General features: G+C 47.6%; 1 protein-coding gene across 12 annotated transcripts in view; it reads left to right on the top strand.

Moving 5' to 3' along the window:
- The window catches only part of LOC142579884 (uncharacterized), a 654,396-nt gene that overhangs the window by 431,296 nt on the left and 201,146 nt on the right, over window positions 1-21,954 (top strand). For all 12 annotated transcript variants that reach the window (XM_075690530.1, XM_075690537.1, XM_075690531.1 and 9 more), the window contains exon 4: window positions 13,415-13,462. In XM_075690530.1, the coding sequence (XP_075546645.1) occupies window positions 13,415-13,462 (48 nt within the window). The remainder of the gene's footprint in view (window positions 1-13,414; window positions 13,463-21,954) is intronic.

Here is a 21,954-nt window from a genome sequence, read left to right as displayed (position 1 = left end):
CTGAGGCAGGATTCCCTTGCCGAATTGTTACCGTTTTAAATGCGAAGCCTTTCTTTTCTAATTTCGCCGGGTTTAATTAACCGTGGGTTCTGCGTAGCTCTTCTCTAGCCAAGGAGGCCAACCAATCACAGCGGAGGATGCGCGGTGCGCGCTCCGCTGGTTTCCTTGCACCGCCACCAGATGGCGCTTGCCTCCGGGGCAGCGGCGCCGCCGGCCGTGCGGCGGACAGTAAAAAGAAAAAAAAAAGAAAGAACTCGCCATCGCGTATGCGAGGCAGCGGAGGCGTCATTGCATTAGCCTCTCTTCAATGCCCGAATAAAGCCTTCCGTATCGCTTTGTGCAGACATCCAATAAACACAACTTGCGTTTCCACTCTTTATGAACTCAGCATACGATAATGAGTGACCAGGCTTGAACATCGGTTTTCTTCATAAATTTATGGCAATAACGGAAAAGAAAGAATAGCAAAAGATAAACACGTTTTAACACGTACGCTAATTCAGTCGAGCCGAACTTTCACAACTACCGCCGGCGTAAGAAGCTGTGACAGGCTGACTTAGAGGATACGACTTACAAAGAATCAAGTGGTGTTTCTACGGACAAACAGCTAGGCCAGCGTGGATAACGTGAAAGCCAACAGGGCTGACACAGTCGTAATACTTGACGAGGGTCTCCGATGTACCTGTACCTCCGTCCAGGAGTCACATTGGACTCGGTTAATGGACCTGTATGTCCCCGTGCGCTCGACAACCAGCTCAAGTTGATACAGAGCTGAGAAGATTGCAAGAGCCAGCGGAGCCCTGGACTAGGGGCCCCGACTATTAGCGATTCTTCTGATTGTTCTTTTAATAAAGTTTATCAATCCACCTATCTTTTATGAACTCGCACAAAGCTTCGCTGTATATAGATTCAAACTCGTTCAATCTGCTGCGTTCTTTTTTTAAATAAAACAACTTGCTTGTGCGACGTGTTATGCCTAGCGCTACCGCCGGCACCGATAACGACAATGAACGCGGCGATAAATTCGCAAGCATATCGAAGCAGCGTTCGATCAGCTGCCGGCGGCACGTGTTTTATTTTTGTTGCTTTGGTGTTCTTTTTCTTTTCGTATTTTCATTTGACGCAGAGCTGCCTACAAAAACTAGATATAGGGTTGCGTGTGTTGTTAGGAGCGGAATACAGGATTTCCTAGATCTAAATGTAATTCGCACCGAGCTGCGCAACCCTGGCGACCAAATTTAATAGCAGGCTGCAAAATCGTGAAGCATTGGTCTTCTCTATTTCTTTATTTCCTGCGAAATGTTTTTGTATTCCCATTCTTCAAGAAACAATTATTGTTGAGGACAAGGCACCTCGACCGTCGAATGTGAGTGCCGGGAGGGGTAGAGGGCCGATGTCAGAATTCTGGCGTGCGCCTTCGTGAAATAGTGCACCGACTGTGATGCCGCCTTTTTGTTTTGTTTCATGCGACCGAATACCTCCGCAAGGTTACGAAGGTGTCTGTCCATGGTTAGCTTATCTAAAAAAAAAAGTTACTCAAGTCTTGCTTCTCCGCAGTAAGGGTCACCTTGAGGAGAAGCACGTTCCGGCAGACCCTTTTGTTTCATAGAGGATATACTATATAGGTAGTACGGAAGGTACTTGTGGTGCGCGCGTAAATAAAAAACGTTACCATGGCAACGGCAGGTGCCCTTAGGAGGTGGAGGAGTAGAAGGGCGAAGAGGTTTAATGAAGAGGAAGGAGGAGAGGTCTGCCTTGAGGCCGTGCCGCTAACCTGCTACTCCCCTCCAGGGTAAGGGGAAATGCATAGAGTTTCTCACTACATTACCTAGAGGCAAATCTGGCGCTGCTGCGCTGTGGTATGCATGGGAATGCCGGTATATTGTGTCTTCGGATTGGCATCGTTCTCGGAGATGCAGGACACCTTGAAGATGCGCTTGGCAAGCACCGTTCCGTCTGTCACAATCATTCATTTTCTACTAAAACAGCACGGGAAATGCTGTTTGGTTTTATTATTACGCAAAAACATGTTTTGTTTAACCATGAGAACTTGTTATTGCGTGTACGATTATATGATCCGTAAAAAGTATCAGCGGGCCGCTAAAGTTGGAGGACAGACGACAAGGTTCGCGATCGCTTTGAAGCAGTTTGTCGTCTGTTCTTGCTTTTCTTCGCTTGGTCATGCATTATAGGTGAGCAAAGATGTAATATGCGTGAATGGAAACATTTTATAAAGATTTTACTTTGAGAACGCGTTATTTGTGTAGCCATATCCACGTTTTAGACGAAGCCTCGTACAACGCCAGCCAACACGAGCCTCGCAGACACATATACCGTCATTCCCATGACGGCACGGTGCCCCCTTAAGAAACTCCCATAGACGGTGGCGCCAGATTTCTCTCTAGGTGTTATAGTGAGAAACTCTATGGGGAAATGTGCGAGACAAGGATGGAGAGAGGTAGATGAGACCCGCCAGCCGATATTTGACCTGATTAGAGTTTACTTTGCGAAGAGCAGTGGACCGACAGTGTCCCTGTACCTGGAACTGTCCAATGACTGTTGACGTAGCGCGCAGTGCGTCCGTTACATGATCGATGGTCATCGTTGTCTACAGCGTCCAGTGCCACCGCGCAGCGTTGTGACAAATCACGCGTGCACCGTTCAATGTAATCGTGTGTTTCGAATGGGGCAAATTGAAGCGATTTGAACAGGCGCAACGCCAAATATAACGAACGGGCAGAAGAAACATGACATTTAGGGGCTCTTTTTGGCAGTAATCAACGGAACGCAGTGATTCTTGCTTATCGGTTCTCTGGAAGCGATCGGCCTTTACGGCCCCGATGTGTGTGTGTGTGCGTGCGTGCGTGTGTGTGTGTGTGTGTGTGTGTGTGTGTGTGTGTGTGTGTGTGTGTGTGTGTGTGTGTGTGTGTGTGTGTGTGTGTGTGTGTGTGTGTGTGTGTGTGTGTGTGCGTGCGTGTGCGTGTGCGTGTGTGTGTGTTTTAATATTGTCGCTTTCCTTTTTATGTATAGGCGAATGCCAATTTTATTTATTTGTATTAACATCTTCATTACTTTGTTATACCGGTTTCACTCTACAGATGCTTGCACCGTGTTTCACCTGGTCGAAATATATTGGCAAGAGTCGAACGAATGGCTGTACCATCTGTTTACAAATAATTTTTCTTTAAGCTTGATACAGGTACACACGAGGTTAATACATGGCTGCAAGGAAGATTACTATCCGTACCGTGGGGAACGCACTGCTGCGCACATTCGCCGTGTGAAGGATGCTGCAGACGGGTTGGACCTCCCTGCTTTTACCTATGGTACCTGTGCGCTTATTCATCCACACACTGCACTTTTAATGCGACTACAACGGGCGGGTGTCTCCGCTTCGCGGCGACCGACCTGGTGGTTGCCGACGCGTACAGACTGAGCTGAGTACGAGTTCCAGGCCCGGGCCATCGCTGTGACCGAAAGCACTCCGGCTTTTACGGGAGGAAGACGCCGTCAAGGCGGGCGCCGAAGAGCTCGACCGAGGGAGCGTCTTATTTTCGGGGGTGTATAAGAAAGCGAGCCCCTTTAGAAGACGCAGAAAATAACCCGCGCACCGTGGCCCGATGCCAGAGAGGTGGGGCGACGACAGCGACGCCGACACCGACGGAGCGCATCCGCGCTCATTTGTACCGGGTCCCACCTGACGAGACGCGCAAAATGCGTTTCTTTGTTTCTGCCTCTCTTTCTTTCTTTATTTTCTTTCTTTCTTTTTTTCCTTACTTTCTTCACTTGATGCCGTTAGGAGCTCTCCGCTTCGGTGCGCTGGTGTTGGTAGGTGCTTTATTCTCGAGAAAAATGTGAGAGGTTGAAACACTAACCAAACGAGATCCGTTGGGTTGTTCAGCGTTGGGAAAGCTTGGCGCTAGGAAAAATTGCCGCGCCCGCGACTAAGTCGCACTTCCGTCAGCTGGCCTCACGGTTCCTTCGGGTCTTGAAGAAACTGACTGCGGCACTAGGGCGGTGCATGGTCCAGGCTTCCGCTCCGAATCCAGGACGAGTACATCGTCAACTTTAACTAAATCGAATTTTTAATAGTCTGGTTGGCTCCGTCTGCGATATGTACGTTACAGCCCGGTCGGTGGCCATTTGCCTTTGCCGCTACTGTGGGCGTGTTTTAACGACTCAAGTTCCAGTTCTGGCATTACGCGTTCACTTCGTATGGAGAATGTGGTGCTGAACCTTTGCGAAGACGGCACGGATTGAAAAGTTACTGCGATGCACAGGGCCGCAAGTGGGCAAAGAACGAACGCTGGGGCTCGTCACACTTGGTTTCCCTCATGTGTTTTGTGTTTTCCTGCTTATTGCAACTGCACGCAGCACCGCCGTGTATTTACGTGCTGAAGCTGCAGCCGCTGCCCGAACGACCTGAGTTCCAACTGACGGCTGGTGTTCCTGAAGCGCGCGCGCCGCAACTGTGTGCGGCGTCCTTCCGAGAACCCTTGCACGTTATATCGTGCGTTGCCTTCAATCCTGTTCAAAATTAATTCGATTACGTGAACTATTTAACGACGATATTAAGTCAGATGCACGCGGAGCTCCGTGGAAGTATTTATTTATTTATTTATTTATTTATTTATTTATTTATTTATTTATTTTACCCTCAAGCGCACAGAGCTTTACAGAGGAGAGTGCGGTACGTAAAATAACCAAGCAAAATATCAAATGTAATAACATCTACAATCCATTTACATGGAGGCAATGTTAGGTTAACTCGACAGAAAGTTCGAATAAAGGTACGATGCAAAGAACAGCGTTAAAAAAAGGCACTTCACGCGTCATCAAATAAGTAATTGTGTATGGTGTGCACAAAGTAGGTAATGGTCCAAAATGGAGGCGATATCGCAGGGTAGGTGGTTCCATTGATTGCACGTGCGCGGGACGAAATAATAAAGAGAGCGTTAGTGCGAAATGTAGTAACGTGTACCTTGTGGTGATGATGTAAGCGGACTTAACGACATGAAGGGGCCATAATGAACCGAGCTTTCTAAACTGGATGTTGGTGTATCTTATGAAAAAGCGTATGACGACATGCTTTGCGACGTGAAACGAGTGACTGCAAGGAAATTGTGCGTGTCTTCGACCTTGTGCTACTAGTGCGATGGTAGTTAGACAATATAAAACGTGCTGCGTTATTCCGTATAACTTCAAGAGAATTAGTACGATTGAAAGGGCTCCCAAATGGAGCATACGTATTCCAGTTTTGGGCCCACTATTGTTTTGTACATTGTTAGTTCCACACTTACCGAAGCACAACTAAAGTTACGTCTTAGATATCCTAGCATGCAGTTACCATTCTTAATAACGTAATTAATGTGGTGTTTCTGGCTTAGATAAGATTTTGTATGAATTCTCAAGCATTTTTGAGAAGTGTCAGATTCTAGAGCAGCATTATTTAGGATATAGATAACTGGAGAGCCGTTAGTACGTGAAACGCGTAAAAGTAAGATTGGTGCCGTCACAGTGCTTGAAAATTGACACTAATTTGATGCACACCTTAATGTTTTCTCGGACTACGGAAGGCACATGCGAAGTGCGTTTTGAGTACCGCAACTTAGCGCCAAGATACGGAATGCAGCAACGGCATGTCTAGTGACGACACGAAGCTGCATATTCATCTCTGTAGGCTGACCGCTGAGCTTTTTCATTATAATGTATGTAGCTCTCTCTCTCTCTGTGTGTGTGTGTGTGTGTGTGTGTGTTTGCGCAAAGAAACATTTATATCTTAACGAGCAAGAGCAGGCGGTCGCTTTTTCCACGTACGTGGAGAGTCTGCTTGCAACATTCAACCATCGCGTGTAGACAAAAAAAAAAAAAAATCAAGGTCATTCCTCCCTGCCAAGGTGGATGACCAGCGGAGCTGTAAACATCATGGTAAGAAAACTTGTGGTAAAGACTTTATTGACGTCATTCGTGGTCATTTAGTGACGACGGTCACAATGGCTTTGTGGTTGCTATGATATGCACTGGTCGACGTATACTCGCAACTGCGAACACATTCTTTGATAATGCCAAATCGATTCCCGTACGCCGCTGGATGGTCGGTCGCGCCGGATCGGTGTGGCATCGGAAGCGATATGGCTGCAGCACGAAACGCGTAAACAACTCCCTTTTCGGTCCTTACACATACACATTGAAATCACCGACAACGACCACAGGGGTGGTGTCATCGCAACTAACCCACGTAAAGTCAGTAGCCATGAACCTAGCGGGTCTATGAGTCATTGCATTTTTCGCTTGCTTACGGGGGTATGAGCCATTGATAACGACAGTTTTCGACATGCTGTTTTGTATGTTGTATGCGTGATTAAAAAGAATGAAGCACTGTTCGACTCACTTTGCTGAGTGCTTGTAGCCTCTCTCTTACGGGGCTATGAGCCATTGCATTTTTTGCTTACTTACGGGGGTATAAGTGCTTAAAGGGGTATGAGCCATCGATGACGATAGTTATTGTCTGCGGACGCGAAAACTCTATGGTACCATAGCCATATACAGCTCCACAGTAAAAAAAAAAGAGCTTTTCCTCATGTTCGTAACATTACAAGTCGATAATAATATTAAGAACCGAATTAAATATCGATCGCTTCAATGACCCACCCTCAGGTCTCAGAGGGATATGCGACATCGCTATGGAATCATGAGGTAAATAGGCGCCCCTAACTTGAGAGCGAGGAATGCGGAACTTGTGTGGAATCGATTGGAGTGAAGAAATGCGCAAGCTGCGCTTGCTGGCGTGCGCCTCAGTTGTCTCCGTCCGCACAGCACGCGCGCGTTCGCTGCCTCGAAATCTGTGTACGTAATTCACTTTTCGATACGGCCAGCTTAGCGATGTTATGCTGTTCACTTGCGCTTGCCGGGTTTCCTCGTCAGCTGTAACTTTCTCAGGCACATTGCAGCGGTGAAGTATCCACTGGAACAATATTGTGCCACCCTGAGTCCGAGTAGAGTGTCGCACGCTAAAGGCGAATGGTGTCTCTTACCCCGACAAGAAGTCGACACGGAGGTGAAGCAATCTTTAGCAGAATACTTTTGTTTGGTCTTGTTCGCCGATTAAACTGCGTGAAAGCGAAGGCGTTTAGTCATATCCCTAATCTTGAACGGAATTTGGCAGATGTTGGCATAGAATGGTCGTACACTAAAGGGAAGGCACTGAGGAAGAAAGAATACACTTGCACTGGATCGCGTTTTAAGCGGACTCCAATGAGATATATTTTGTTAAGTTACATTAGGAGATTAGGTACCGGCAAAAGCGAAGTGGTCAGTTTCGCCGCGGTAAGAGACCGTAAGCCGGAGAAGTCTCAGCAACAAAAGAAGGGTGATGACGCCGCCCTCATGTTCCGGCACCAGCTCGCCCGGATCACGTCGTATGCTTTGATTGCGTGCGCTCCGATCTATTTAATCGTTTATCAGTAATGAAGCACTATACCAGACATTTTACATTCGAAGGAAACCAAACGTTCGACCCATCAAGTTAACTGAACGTTTTCTGCTCCAGAACGGTCCAAATCCATTAAAATGCGTTCAAATCCGTGACGTCACACGGTCGTAGCGGATGCTGAAGTTCCAACAAGCAATTGAAAAAAAATACTAGTTAAGCCTTAAGAAACTGTAGTCAAGTCAACGTTTTGCGTCTCTCAAATTTGTGTGTGTGTGTGTGTGTGTGTGTGTGTGTGTGTGTGTGTGTGTGTGTGTGTGTGTGTGTGTGTGTGTGTGTGTGTGTGTGTGTGTATGCGTGCGTGCGCGCGTGCGTGTGGGGGGGGGGGGGAGCTCTGTTGCCGCTGTAGCGGACTCCTCTCGCAGTCAACGTTCACGGTGCTCCAGCCGCCATTCCACGGACAGGCGGTGCAACAGCGCCTGCAGCAATGCTGTACGGTCTCTCTCTCTCCTATGCATCACGGGGCCGCATTGCGGGCACTCGCCTTTCATTACGGAGGGGGTACCGGTGGTGGCGCGGCTCTGGTGCTCGCGCTTTGTGGCAAAGGGCCCCGCCGACGCGTTCTTCCTTCCTTCCTTCCGGCGCCGGAAATTGAGTTCCTCGTCGCGCGCCCCGGGTCTCTCTGCGCGTCGTCTCGTCTTAGCGCGCGGCGCAGCTGCGCAACCGCAGGCGCCGGATGCAAAGCGGGCCCCGTGCCGCCTCGACTCTAATTTCGTCATTTCCCGCCGTCGTCCGCTTAAGTCGGTCATCTCGGCCCATTCGCATTATCGCATTTCTGTTCGGCCTGCTCGCGTCTTTGCTCGTCTCCTGCTTTCCAGTAAGAGAACGGGATGAGCACAAAGGTTTGCAGTGCGTGGATCACTCGCGTGGGGTCTCCGCGGTCGGCTGGCGTTGCCTAGCAGCCCCGACGAATAAGTGGGCGTGTGTGCAGAGGAAGAGCGGGGAGGGTGCACGCGAATTACAGCGGATGGAGAGAGAGTCGAGGAGAACATTTGCGGAATTACTCTTAGCGAGAGAAGGAGAAAAATAAATATAAACGGGACTGTTTAATTGAAAGCAGAGAATAATTTAAGTCGTAACTAGCCACATATCTCGAAAGGAACAATGTAATAACTTGGAAAAAGAAAGCGATTTCGACGCAGAAGAAAAAAAAAGAAATAGGCTGAGATCAAAGGACCTTAGTTTCTCAATTAGGCCGGGCTCGGTGGGGAAAGCAAACGTATAAAAATGGTTGGCGCTGCTTCCATATTGGTTATAGTGATGTGACGTACAATTGCGAACAGTATATATTTAGACCGCAGTTACGCTAAAAAAAAAGTTTTTCTTCGCAGTCTAGGCGTGCAGACTGCAAAGAGGTGCTGCAGCCTACGTGCGCCTGTTCGACCATTGCAATGCATTGAGACTATTCGTCGTTGCTCGGCTGTGCTGGAAGAACGGATGAAATTTAGCATTTTTCCTAATGCCTTAGTTTTTAGAGTTTTACTTCCGACTGTACGTGGAAATAAAGGAACTCACTCGCTGGCTTCCTGGTACATCGTCCTTGAAGAATGCGGCCGTGTACGTCGCTTGCGGTCCTGTACGTGTGCTGTCTATTTGCGTTGAACGAGCTCAGTTTTGAAAAACGACTTGGAGCATTTGTCGTTGATTTAGTGGGACTTGGGAAATTGTGTTCATTTAGCTGAAGTACCCAGGTAACGCGTCTGTACGCTCAACATTCCATTGAAAAATCTGTATAACGCACCATAGTGTTTTGTCACTAGGCGGCACAAGCAGGTGCTTGTGAACAGGTCATTGGGACTATGTAGCTCATACAGATAGTTATACGGAATCTCTACGGTTATGCCTCGGCCTCGCAAAATTTGTTGCAGTGTTTATACCAGGAGGCTAGCTGTAATACGGTAGCCCTGTAACCGCATGCTGACATCGCAGGCATATGTAACGCTTTATGAAACCTTTGCGACGTAGCTTTCACAAAGTCCTTTGTTTTCGTCATCGGAATGACCGACACTGTTGCTTGTGACGCCTGCGGCAGCGATATCGAACGCGTCATTTGCCGCTGTCCTCGCTACATCGAAGGTAGGCAGTCGCTCGCGACTGCGTCGGCCACTCCCGACGATGGGCTGCCTTCGGAGCAGACGATCTTGGAGTCGACAAAGGCACTGTTGAGGCTCCTACTCTCTCGTAACGTTTTGCAGGGCGCGTCAAAAGTTGCCGCACTTCTCAGAAATCAGTTGTAAAAACGCCAAATGGCCCAAACCGAAGGAATCTCTGAACGTTCCGTTTCAAAAGTTGCGAAGGAGAAGCTACACAAGTGCAAGATTCACGAAGTCCATAGACTCAATACACACAGGCACGTTACAGCGCTCTCAACCGCGCTTCGTGCGAAGGAATCGTGCGCGCAGACCTCGGTTAAGTGAGCTAGCGACCACGGCTGTAGGCATCGGCTTCACAACGCGTCAGTATCATTGGCAGTGGCAACACGGTAAGGAAGCGCCGTCGTCCATGATGAGCGATAGGCTCGACGCACGGTTGAGAGCGCTGCAGTACGATTGCGCACGAGCGCAGACACGTGGTTTTATTTCATATTTCACGGGCTTTCTTTAAACGCCCCCCCCCCCAAAAAAAAAAGAAAAGAAATCGCCACGCAGCATGTACGGTGCCACAAAAAATTGAATCGGTCGTTTCTGGATCTCCTCTACGGCGCAACGAAAAGCTCAAGCGGAATATTTAAAAAGAAATGCTCTAAAGAGCGCCGCATGACGACAAACTATATGCGGTTGGTTTAATTCAACTGCGACTAACTACTTCTTTTTGTAATTCTTGATTCAAGTTGCATGAAACACCCTGTACAAGACAATTTTCTGGCAACCCTGAGAAGCGCTGTTTAACGGCAACTCTTTTTTGTTTTTTTCGGTGTTCACTGCCTCCCCCCTACTTTTTTCCTTTCTTTTTTAACCTCTCCAGAGAGAGAGAGAGAGGGAGAGAAAGAATAAACCTTTGTTTAGTCAGATAGTTGTGTATTGTCGGGTTACATTGCCGCACTAGATGGCCAGCAGGTCAAGCCTACTGGAGAACTCATGGGCGTGCTTGAGGATACGGTCTCGGATGCCCGGGTCCAAACTGCGCAGCAAGCTCTCCCCGTCATCTGAAATCAGGGTATTCCCTAATTCTGGACGTGGGAGGCGGGGGGGGGGGGGGTTGTTCTTTGCATTTCCAGAGCATATGGTTGAGGATAGTTCTCTCTCATCGCACAGTATTGCAAGCGGGACAAAATTGTGATGGAAACATATGGAAGAGAACTACCGGGTTAGGGAAGGAGTTAGTTTGTAGTTTTCTCCAGGTGATTTCCTGCTCTTTATTGGGCTTCTTATGTGGGGGCGGAAACTTCCTTCGTCCAAGGCGGGAAGTGGTGGGCCAGATCGTGAAATGGAATTGGGCTATCCTTGGCTGTCCCCAGAGCGGAAGTTCTCACCGCCCGGCTGACTAAACATCAAGCTGTCTGGTGAGCCGCCTTGTTTCCAGGGTTGCCAGAATGTGCCGATACCCAAAATCAATTCAATCTCCCTATCTGGGGAAGTGATCTCACAAATAATAATATGAATGGATATAGCAATTCTGCCCCGGGGCAAAATAGTGTACGACAGCCTTGGCGTCACTGAAGATAATATCTGCCGGTGAATTTGCAATGGCGAAAGCGATGGTCGCCTCCTCAGCCATGGGAGATGTGCGTGCACGGACGGAGGCGGGAATGACTGCGACATGCGTGCCCGTAATTCCTGCCACTGCGAATGCTCTATTCGCAGCTGGACAGTCAGCCGCATCAACGTAGTTGACTCACGGTTGCTGTTTGCATGCCTTATGGATTGTCAGTGCCCTGGCAATCCTCCTACACTTGTGGTGTGATGTGTGGGATGCATATTTTTTGGAAAGAGGTTTAATGGTAAGCCATTTCCTGATTGGTGTGGGTAAGTCTCTTGGTTCATCTATATTTTTGGTTTCTGCGTTTTCGTCCAATTTGGCGAGGATAATTCTGCCTGTTTTAGTCTTCGTGAGTCACGCCATTTGTGCCGTGATGTGGGTCGCACAGAGTTTTTTCAAGTGTCTTACGAATGCCGAGTTGGAGAAATTTTTTCTGTAGATGTATGGTGGGGTACCCCCACTGCCGCTTTGAGTGCTTGTCTGATTAGGCACTCAAGCTTCGTCTTTTCCGCAGGATGAGAGCTGTAGGTAGGACACTGAGTAGGTGAAGCGGCTAAGAACAAAGGCCGGCGCTGATCTCCGCGGATACTTCTCCATCATGCCTTTGCTGCTGTTTGCAATCCGCTTGACTAGACGGGTTGGGAAAACTTTTATTGACACCACACGCCAATTAAAAAAAAAAAAGAAACAAGAGGCATGGTCCCTAATGTAAGGCAATTTTCTGGCAACGCTGTGAAGCGCCGCCTGAGAGCAACTCCTTTCTCCTCTCCATCTCCACCTTTGTCCTTTCTTTATGAACCTCTCCAAGTTCTTTTTCTCTGGCCTTCAGCGCGAGAAAGCAACATGCACTATCGAGCCATTGCCCGTTCGTGCGCGCGGAAAGATTTCCTCGGTTCACATATTTATTGCCTCGGCTTGTTGCGCCGCCAGGGTTTCCCGTTGCGTGCCTCGCTTGCTTGAGCGCCGCGCCGCAGGGAATTCGAGCACCGCGCTCTGGGAGAGGGCATCCGAGCGGATCGGATGAGCTTCCCGCGACGGCGCTGCTGCGGCGAAGCTTCTGTCCCCCTTGACATGCATCGTTGTTCCTTAATCATTCTGCGGGGGACGCTTGAAGTGCACAAGGGGAGGGCGGGGTGAAAAAGAAAGAACGCGATTTGGAACAGGGATCGTGCCCTGTGCGGCCGTCGAGGAAATTTAGTTTGACGAAGCAGATAAAAGAGATGCGTGAGGTCATATAATCGCCGCCGAGAGAGCGATGCCGCTCAGATATACGAGTGTGCTCTGGCGTAGAGGATTTTTTTGTTTGTTTGTTTGGTTGGTTGGTTGGTTGGTTGGTTTGCAGAACTAAATTTCGCTCTAGTATGTTGTAGGTCGCGCCAACGTGTATATCTCATTCAAACGAAATGCAACGTTGTGAACGTTATGTAGGAAACATGTCTCATTTTTGTGACGTACTTAAACAGCGCCTTTCACTTTCACGATGTGCAACCACCTGGCCAATTGCAGTCATATATATATATATACATATATATATATATATATATATCGTAAGAAACCAACAAACCCTGACACCAAGGACAACATAGGGGAATTTACTTGTGCTTAATAAATGAAATAAAGAAATGATAAATTAATGGAAATGGAAATGAAAGTGGGTGAAAAAAACAACTTGCCACAGGTGGGGAATGATCCCACAACCTTCGCATGATGTGACTAATAAAAAAATCGGGCCCCTCGGTTAACCCCCTTTCTCTCTCTCTCTCTCTCTGTCTCTATATATATATATATATATATATATATATATATATATATATATAGTATGCTTGTGTGTGTTTGTTTATTGATTTAGTCATTTACTTATTTATTTAAACACAGCACTATTCGCACGGCGCGGTTATATTGCAAAACACCTGTGCCGTTGCTGTATTCTGGTGCCTTCGTTATTACGGAAACCTTAGCGTTGGCGAGCAGGCGGAAATGCTCGACAAGGGCTCTCTCGTGGGTTCGCGTGCAGCCCTCGATGGTGCTGTGGGGATCCGACGACAGCTCTTCGCGAGTGCCTGTTTTCCGAGAAGTTCCGACCGCTCCTGGCGCCGTTATTGTGCCTGTATGTTCAGCGTGCCTGGTGTGCAACTGTCGGGGCGAGGAGGTTCTAACACTTTTCCATTTGTCTCTCTCTCTCTTTCTCTCTCTGTCTCTCTGCATGTTTTCCTCCTGGATGCGCAGTGAGGCCGTCGGAGCAGGACTCTCCGACAGGACGTTGTCGGAGTACAGGTGAGTCGAAGCCGCACGTGCTGTTTATTATTATTATTATTATTATTATTATTATTATTATTATTATTAGTAGTAGTAGTAGTAGTAGTAGTAGTAGTAGTAGTATATGATAAAAAATGAGATAAGGACATGGGAGAGATGACGTGATATCCCTTCTACTGTCAGAGAGTCAACTGCGTTGTGTTACATAGGCCACATCTATGCATTTGTGTAGAAAAGCTTGAATTGACTGGGAGTTACGATTTACTTTAGATTGGTCTGCCTATTGAATTTAACGAGCGACTTCCCTCAAATATAAGTGTAGAAACGCTTGTCCATCGATTTTTGTCACCGCCTACGCCAAGCACTTCTCGACGCTTCTTCAATGTGGCGCACGCAGAGCCCACAGTATGACTGCAGGCATGAAGGCGAAGACACATATAATCTGCTTTTAAAATGTCTTCGTCATGAAACGTAGACCTAAATTGGCACGTGCTGTTGTAGACATCGGCGCGCGAATGAAACTTGCGTCCTGCACACACACACACACACACACACACACACACACACATATATATATATATATATATATACGAATACTGGATAGCTTGTTGTCGATCGAAACTTATAAAGGAAATTATGATGTTCATCGAATAAGCTCGTTCGCGTAAGTTGTCCGCCTTATCGCCTGTCGTTGTTCTGTAACTACTATTTTTACATCAACACGTGGCCTGTACGAAGCTTGTGCAGTACAAAATACTCGTGCCGTATAGTGAATGTGCATAATTTTGTTGTAAAGTGCGTCTTCGTTTTTTATTTCTCTTTCTTTCTTTCTTTCTTTCTTTCTTTCTTTCTTTCTTTCTTTCTTTCTTTCTTTCTTTAAGTGTCCCTTAAAGCAATCTTCCCGACCTACTTACTATGCTAGCAGGCAACTTTCCGAGGATACGAAAGAAAATCTGTAGAAGCAATGCGCGTACAAGGGTGCTCCTAATGGTAGTCCCACGTTGTCATCCGCATTAGGGAAGAGAAAACATTAGCAACATATTTGCAACAGCAGGATGAGACAAAATGCACCAGCGAGTGTTAAATTTGACTTATTTTTCTGCTGTTTGGGCAAGTGCGGAACCGTCGCTCGTGGAAGCTGCGCTGATTCAGTATCTGTTGCAAGAAACGAAAACAGCTGTCAAGATATCCCGGACCACGCGGCGCAGTGACACACGTGCACTATGGCCGCCCCCGTCTAGTCGCCCACCGCGGTGCCTTAGCGGCTGCGGTGATGCGCTGCAAGACACGAGGTCGCTGGATCAAATCCCTGCCGCGTCGACCGCATTTCGATGGGGGCGATATGCGAAGAAGTCACAGTTTCGCCCGAGAGGCGAAGCAGCTATTGCCACATCAAATTAGTAGACAGCTATCTCTGTGCCGTCTCTCGCTGCACAGCGAACTACACGTCGAAAGCACAGCGAATACGTATATCATCGCTCCGCGTACTTTGTCCACTTCGGAGATCGCTTTGAAGGTGAGGCCCGCGCGGGCGCGCACTTCACCCACGTCGTACATCGCTTGCAGGATACGGCGGCCGCGCGGCCGTGCCTGTAAGCAGCAGCCGCCGGAGTAGAACGCCCCCTCCCCTTCCTTAGCCTACGCCCCGTGCCTCGCGTGCAACAGAAGACGGCGCGCTTCCGCTCCGCCTTCCTCCCTCGCGCGCGCCAGGTTGAGCCGCGATCCTGGGCTTTTACTCGCATATGCCGCGTACGACGCCCGGCGACGATGTTACAGTGTTTGGACGCCTTTGCAGGCTGCGTGACAGTGCCCACTGAAACAGTTCGTGTGTATCGTGTGTACGTGTGTGTGTGTAGGTTCTTTTTTCATGTTTTTATCATTTACTCTCTCTCTCAACTATTGCATCCCTTTGCCCCTCCCCCAGTACAGGGTAGCCAACCGGATATAATCTCTGGTTAACCTCCCTGTCTATCCTCTCTCTCTCTCTCTCTTTCTTGTTACGACCTATAGATTGGCTAGAAAGTCTGCCTGCATGGTGCGCCCACTTACTCATTCGCGGGTCACGTCCAGCTGCATGCACTACACATTTCGTTTCAGGCGACTGCAGCGCCGTAGCAGCATGTTTCCACGTGCGGCAGCCATATGACGCCATCGTGAGGCGGCGGCACGCGGAAAAGCGCTAGCCAGTGGATGCGGTAATAGACAAAAACGCGAGTGTATACAGTGCAGCTCAACGAGACCCGCGAATGAGTAAGTGGGCGCGCGTCGTGCAGGCAGGCTTTCTATAGGTCGTAACAATGTTTCTCGTAACAATATGCATACATAGTAGGTTTGTTCAACGGAACAGGCAATAAATGAGTGCAACTAATTTTCGCAACTCCGCGGTAATCTTTCGCTTTATTGGCCAACAGTTCCGGTCGGTCTGCCGACCGAAACTGTTGACCTTCGTCAGGGTTATAAGACTTTCGTCAGGGTTTAAAGGTAAGCGAAGTCATCCTGTTGGTCGCCGCAGCATGAGAGTGGGTATGGGCTTTCTCTGTTTCAGAACATCACAAGTGGTGTAAATAAACATATTTCGAGAAAGAAAGGAAAACAAACAAATAGCAAAACTGATCAAGTGGTCAAAAACAGTGTAAACATGTTCGCGGTTCTTCGAATTAGGAAAGGAGAGGATCGTATCTGTTGACGGTGCAGACGGATTGCCTACAAGCAGCACAGGTTGTCTTGCAGACGCGCTCACGCGCGATGTATACGTGTCACGAGACGGCTACAAAAGATTCCTAAAGAGGAAGAGCGAAGTGTAAAAGAAATAAGCTCGAATAGAAGACAAGACGCGGTTGCGGCACCCTTCGAATCACGTGAGAATATTTACTTGACTGTCACTGTTGTCCGCGCGTCTAAATTGTTCACTAATTTACACGGCCGATAAAACTACGAGCCCTGCTTCGTGTAGCTGTGTAATAATTTGCTATAGCTATCAGTGCTTCGCCATTCTGGCGATACTGCGATTTTTTTCCCTTACGATGTCTCACTCTCCACATAGCAAAGAAAAAAAAAATCAGCGGTGTGGCTCTTTATTCTCACGATGATGAAATTATTCTAATAAGAGTACGAGCAGAATGCATAAATGTCTCGGTTCTCAAGAGTAGGTGCCTCCGCCAACGGATTTCCGAGTCGCTAGAGCGAGCCAGAAGTTATCAAATTTCGCAGTGCACTCGGTAATTCCTGCTTCAGCGCTGCGTCCGCGTTCAAATAATAGGCAGAGCGGCGCCAGCGAACGTTATTTACGACGCTGGTACACGGCTGAAGCGGCAAGGAGCGGCCGAGGCGGCTCTTCGCCAGCAGCCGCCTTGTACTAGATTTTTCGGCTCCAAGGAGACATTCACGTGTGTGTGTGTGGTGACTTTTGAAGGAGAGGAACAGAGAAGTGCAGTGCCGTAACTGTCTCTCAGAGGAGGACACCTCAACAGCACTGCACAGGGAAATGGGAGTGGGGAGAAAAAGATCAGGGAGAGAAGGAAAAGAAGGCGAAAAAAAATAACAAGAAGGGTGAAGAAGCAATGCGGGGCTTACAGCCGCGCTCTCAGCTGCGTGTCACAGCAAAAGGGCCGCAGAATTAATACGCTGTGTCAGCGGTAGTACGTAGCGCGGGTGGGCTTCTCCTGGGCGAACGCGAATTCAGTCATCCTCGCGTTTGTGCAACGCCGGAGAGACCGGCTTTGCGAACTTTTCATAGCGCATACTATGTAGTAAGTATATTTTTCTGGAATAGTGATGATGAGGATGGCGGGGGGGGGGGGGGGGGGACGATGTCGCGGTCAGGTGATGTGGCGCGTACTATACGCAATGTGGCGAATCGGCCAGAAATTGGGAGGTGCGTGCTAAGAATGATTTAACTTCCTAAACCCAATTAAGCCTCCGAAACTGGTAATCATCTCTGGTTCTTCCTCGGTCTGATTATTACTATTATTAAAGAGAAAAATTGTCATCCACCCGAGTGCAGCACGAAGCTGCAAAGGAAACCCATATGGGTTTCTCAGACAGAGCGTTTTGCAGTTGAGAAAAAATTGGTGCTGGAGTTGAGGAAAATTCCTCCCGGACCAGGATGAATTTTTGCGAAGCGCTCTTTTAGAGAAACCCGCATGGGTTTCCTTTGTACCTTCGTGCTGCACTCGGGTGGATGACAATTTTTCCCTTTTATGATACTTGCTCCGCCTTGCGGGATTCCGCAGAACTGATGTGATTTATTGTTATTATTATTATTATTATTATTATTATTATTATTATTATTATTATTATTATTATTATTATTATTATTATTATTATTATTATTATTATTATTATTAATGCTTATTTTATGGCAGTTACTGTATTCCACTGTGTTTGAACTGTTGACTCACGTTCTTATAAACCACAGTACTGGAAATAACGGAATGCATAGCAGACCGGGATCGTTGTCAGACGCCTAACCGCGTGCGCTGGGACAGTTTCTATTCCTTCCGTCTTCCGTCAGTAACTGGATACTTACTCTGGTAAATCTCTCTGGCTACTATAACCCAAGTCGCTCTCCCAATCTAGACCCGCCGTGGGGGCTTAGTGGCTTTGGTGTTGCGCTGTAAGCCCTATAGGCCGCGGGGGATCAAATCCCGGCCATGGCGGCCGCATTTCTATGGGGACGAAATACTGCAAAACACCCGTGCACTTAGATTTAGGTGCACATTAAAGAACTCCAGGTCGTCAAAATTGATCTCGAGTCACCCACTACGGCGTGCCTCATAATCGGATCGTAGTTTTGGCACGTAAAAGCCCATACACTCTAAAAAAAAAGTTTACGCCCTTTGGGGCTTATCTTGTCCCCAAACGATAATCGTCATCTGCTTTGCTTGCGTTTCCTCTGTTGACAACTCGGCGCTCGCTACTTTCCTGTCGAGAATGCTGTGTCAAGCTGACAACGCGCAAGTCGTACGGGACTATAAGTAGCGGGCTCGTAGCGTTAAAGAAAGGAAATGCGGGCAAGACTGATGACGATCATTGTTTGCGAGCCTAAAGTGCAAATAAACCCGGATGGCATATCTAATCTAATTCGCTCTCTTAAAATATCATCCTCGGCTGGCTGCGACGAGATAAACACCAAATTACTTAAAGGTACTATAACTCTTCCTACAAAATTTTTGTACCTTATATTTGATCAATCTTTAAACACAGGAAACGTTCCAGACGATTGGAAAAAAATGGGAAAAAATCCCCATTTTTAAAGCAGGAAGGCGCGATAACCCTACTAATTACCGTCCGATCTCTCTAACCAGTGTCCCATCTAAGCTCCTTGAGCACATTATAGCATCTAACTTAATGGATTACCTAGAATCAATCAATTTTTTTTACCCCTTACAACACGGTTTTCGTAAATGTTTGTCTTGCGAAACTCAACTTGCCGAATTTACCCACGACCTACTACTACACATGGACGATCACCTCCAAATAGATGCAATTTTTCTAGATTTTTCTAAGGCCTTTGACCGCGTGTCTCATAACCATCTCCTTGCAAAATTATCCTCCCTCGGTATCCGCCCCGAGATTATCAAATGGATTGAAAATTTTTTAACGAAACGCGTTCAGTTTACGTATGCTAACAATTTTCAGTCAACCCTTACCAGTGTAACTTCCGGGGTTCCCCAAGGCGCAGGTTTATCTCCTCTATTGTTTTTGATTTACATAAATGACCTTCCCACTAACATATCAACGAAGCTGCGGCTTTTTGCAGACGATTGCGTTCTTTATAACCCCCTTCATACATCTAACGACACAATCGCCCTACAACACGACCTTGACACTATCGCTTCTTGGTGCGAAAAATGGCACATGCCTCTTAACCTCACTAAATGCAAGGTAATATCCTTCACGCGCAAACACACCACCGTACACCACACTTATCGCATTAACTCTGTTCCTATTGACCACACGTGTACTTACAAATATCTAGGAGTTCATATGACGCCATCACTTTCATGGGTGAAACATATTCAAACAATTCGCTGCGAAGCTTGACGCACACTAGGGTATTTACGACGTAACTTAAAATCCGCATCGTCTGAAATAAAAAAACTAGCATATTTAACGTATGTACGACCCAAACTTGAGTACGCATCATCCATCTGGCATCCCTCACAAGCTTATCTCGCCGATGACTTAGAAGCCATACAAAACCGCGCTGCTCGCTTCATTACGTCACAATATTCAAGACATATCAGCGTAACCACCTTAAAACAAACTTTGTCTCTTCCACTGGTTGCTTCACGGCGCGTAACTTCTCGTCTTTGCCTTCTTCACACTTTCTTTTACTTCACCCATTCAGGACACGCCCTCTTAAAACGCCCGTTCAGAACATCATCCCGCTTATCTCACACTCACCCCCTGGCGGCGATAAAGTGCCGGACGACGGCGATGAGCAGCTCATTTTTCCCCCATGCTATAACACATTGGAACGCACTCCCGGATGACATTGTCTCGTGCAGCGACCGCAAAACATTTCGCGAAAAACTAAACGATTTTGATAATGCCAACATAACCACATGAACACCACATCTATTTATTTATTGCCTTGTTGGTGCTGTGTATATGTTCCGTTTTCTTCTTTTTTGATATTTTCTTTTTTGTACCTATTACAACCAATGTGCACTTTATTATGTAACTTTCTTATGAAGCTGTTCGACTTTGATGCACGCCCCCCCTTATGTAATGCCTTCGGGCCCTTAAGGTTGAATAAATGAAATGAAATGCAACCCATAGGGCGTAAGCTTTTTTGAGAGTGTAGTTCAATTTTTGTCCCAATCTAGAGAATTCTGAACTTAGCACAAAGAGTGACGAGGAGCGCGAAGCGATGGCATCCGAGGAACGGTCGGAGTGCATGGCATACATTTCAGCGTACGTTCCAGGGGGAATTCACATAGGCTGCTTTATTGGTCGCGTACGAAAAGAGAAGTGCCGTCGTCGCTTGAAAGTGACGGGCGCAGACAGGCAGTCCGGTGACAAGAAGCTCCAGGGATGGAAGTCCTTTGTCAAGTCATCTTGTATTGTCGATATGTCTTTGCAACACCCGGCCTGGCAATCTAACGCGGCTGTTTCCTAGCTTTCCATCCTCCCCCTCCCCCCCCTCTTCCTCGCCACTTTCACTTCAAGGGGAGATCTGATCGAACTCGGTGTGGGCCCGCGTTTCGCCCGCGATACTCATCTGTATATAATATGTTTGCAGTCATTGTCTATTTCCTCGTTTGTCTTCTACCTAACGATGCGGCCATGTGCACGTTGCCTGTCTTATCACGCACGCGAGGAAGCGCTAAGTGACACGGACTGTGAATTCAATTGAATTGAATTCTGGGGGTTTTGCGTGTCAAAACCACGAATTGATTGTGAGGCACGCCGTAGCGGGGGACTAGCGTAGGGTATTTTGAACGTGCCCGCAGTGCAAAGGACACTGGAGTTTTTTTGCATTTCGCCCCGATCGAACTGCGGCCGCCGCGGCCGGGATTCGGTCCCGCGACCTCGTGCTTAGCAGCGCAACACCATATAGCCGCTACGTAATCCACCGCGCAGGGTGTACTGTGAGTGAGGCACGTGTAAAGACATATATCGAAGCGCTTGTATGCGTGTATTTAAAGTACATTACTCGCATTCTGTGTTACTTAGCGCATCCCCCTACGATAGGAATGACTGGCTCTCCCAAGACGCAGTCCTCTCGTATCAGTTTTCTTGCGGGCGTTCCTGCAAATATGTTGCTTTGATCACGTGCTCTCCAGTGGAGAAAAAGCTTCCTAATATCAGCAATGCTTTTTTTTTTTTTTTAGAGTGCTTCACTGCACCAGTGCATCCCTGCTCAAAGTAGTTGTCGTGCGAAATTTGTCCTGGGGGTGGAAACAGTGGAAATGGCGTATATACGAGGTTATTGCAGGGCCCCCGCATATTGTAATAGGTCGTCGTCGCCGGTTGGCCATTAGACACTTTTTTTGTCTTCGCCGTTGTTGTTCCAGTATAATTGCCTGTTCCATCTTTTTCTTATGGCTCATGCGGGAATAATATCTTTCGCTATTTCGTCACACGCACAATCAAAGAAAACGCGGTGCGCCGAGCGTTCCAAAATGAGCTCAATGCCGATGTTGGGCAACGGTGAACTTGTCTTACACAGGTGGTGTACGGAGATGCGTGAGCATATAGGGCTGATGACAACACGGATGTTGAGCACGACCGAAAAAAAATAATAAATTTCCGGAGCTGTTATTACCTGTGAACGATCAGTATTGCTGCTGCTCGATCGTATTTCCCAAGTTCCACAGTGTGCCTTAAAGCGGGCTGCCTGGCGACGTCGGTTGCTTCCGCCTTGCAACACCAGTTTCAGTTTTCGCCGAGTTGATCAACGTCGTCTGCTAATTTCCTCGAGGAAGATTAATTTACCCATTAGCGCGCACTGATTAGGTGCACGCATGCACTATTGACCTTCTATTTTACTGTGCTACTGC

The sequence above is a fragment of the Dermacentor variabilis genome, chromosome 4, assembly GCF_050947875.1.
Source record: "Dermacentor variabilis isolate Ectoservices chromosome 4, ASM5094787v1, whole genome shotgun sequence".
Lineage (NCBI taxonomy): Eukaryota > Metazoa > Arthropoda > Arachnida > Ixodida > Ixodidae > Dermacentor > Dermacentor variabilis.
Note: the sequence above shows the minus strand (reverse complement) of the source record. Positions and strands in the feature narration are given on the sequence as shown.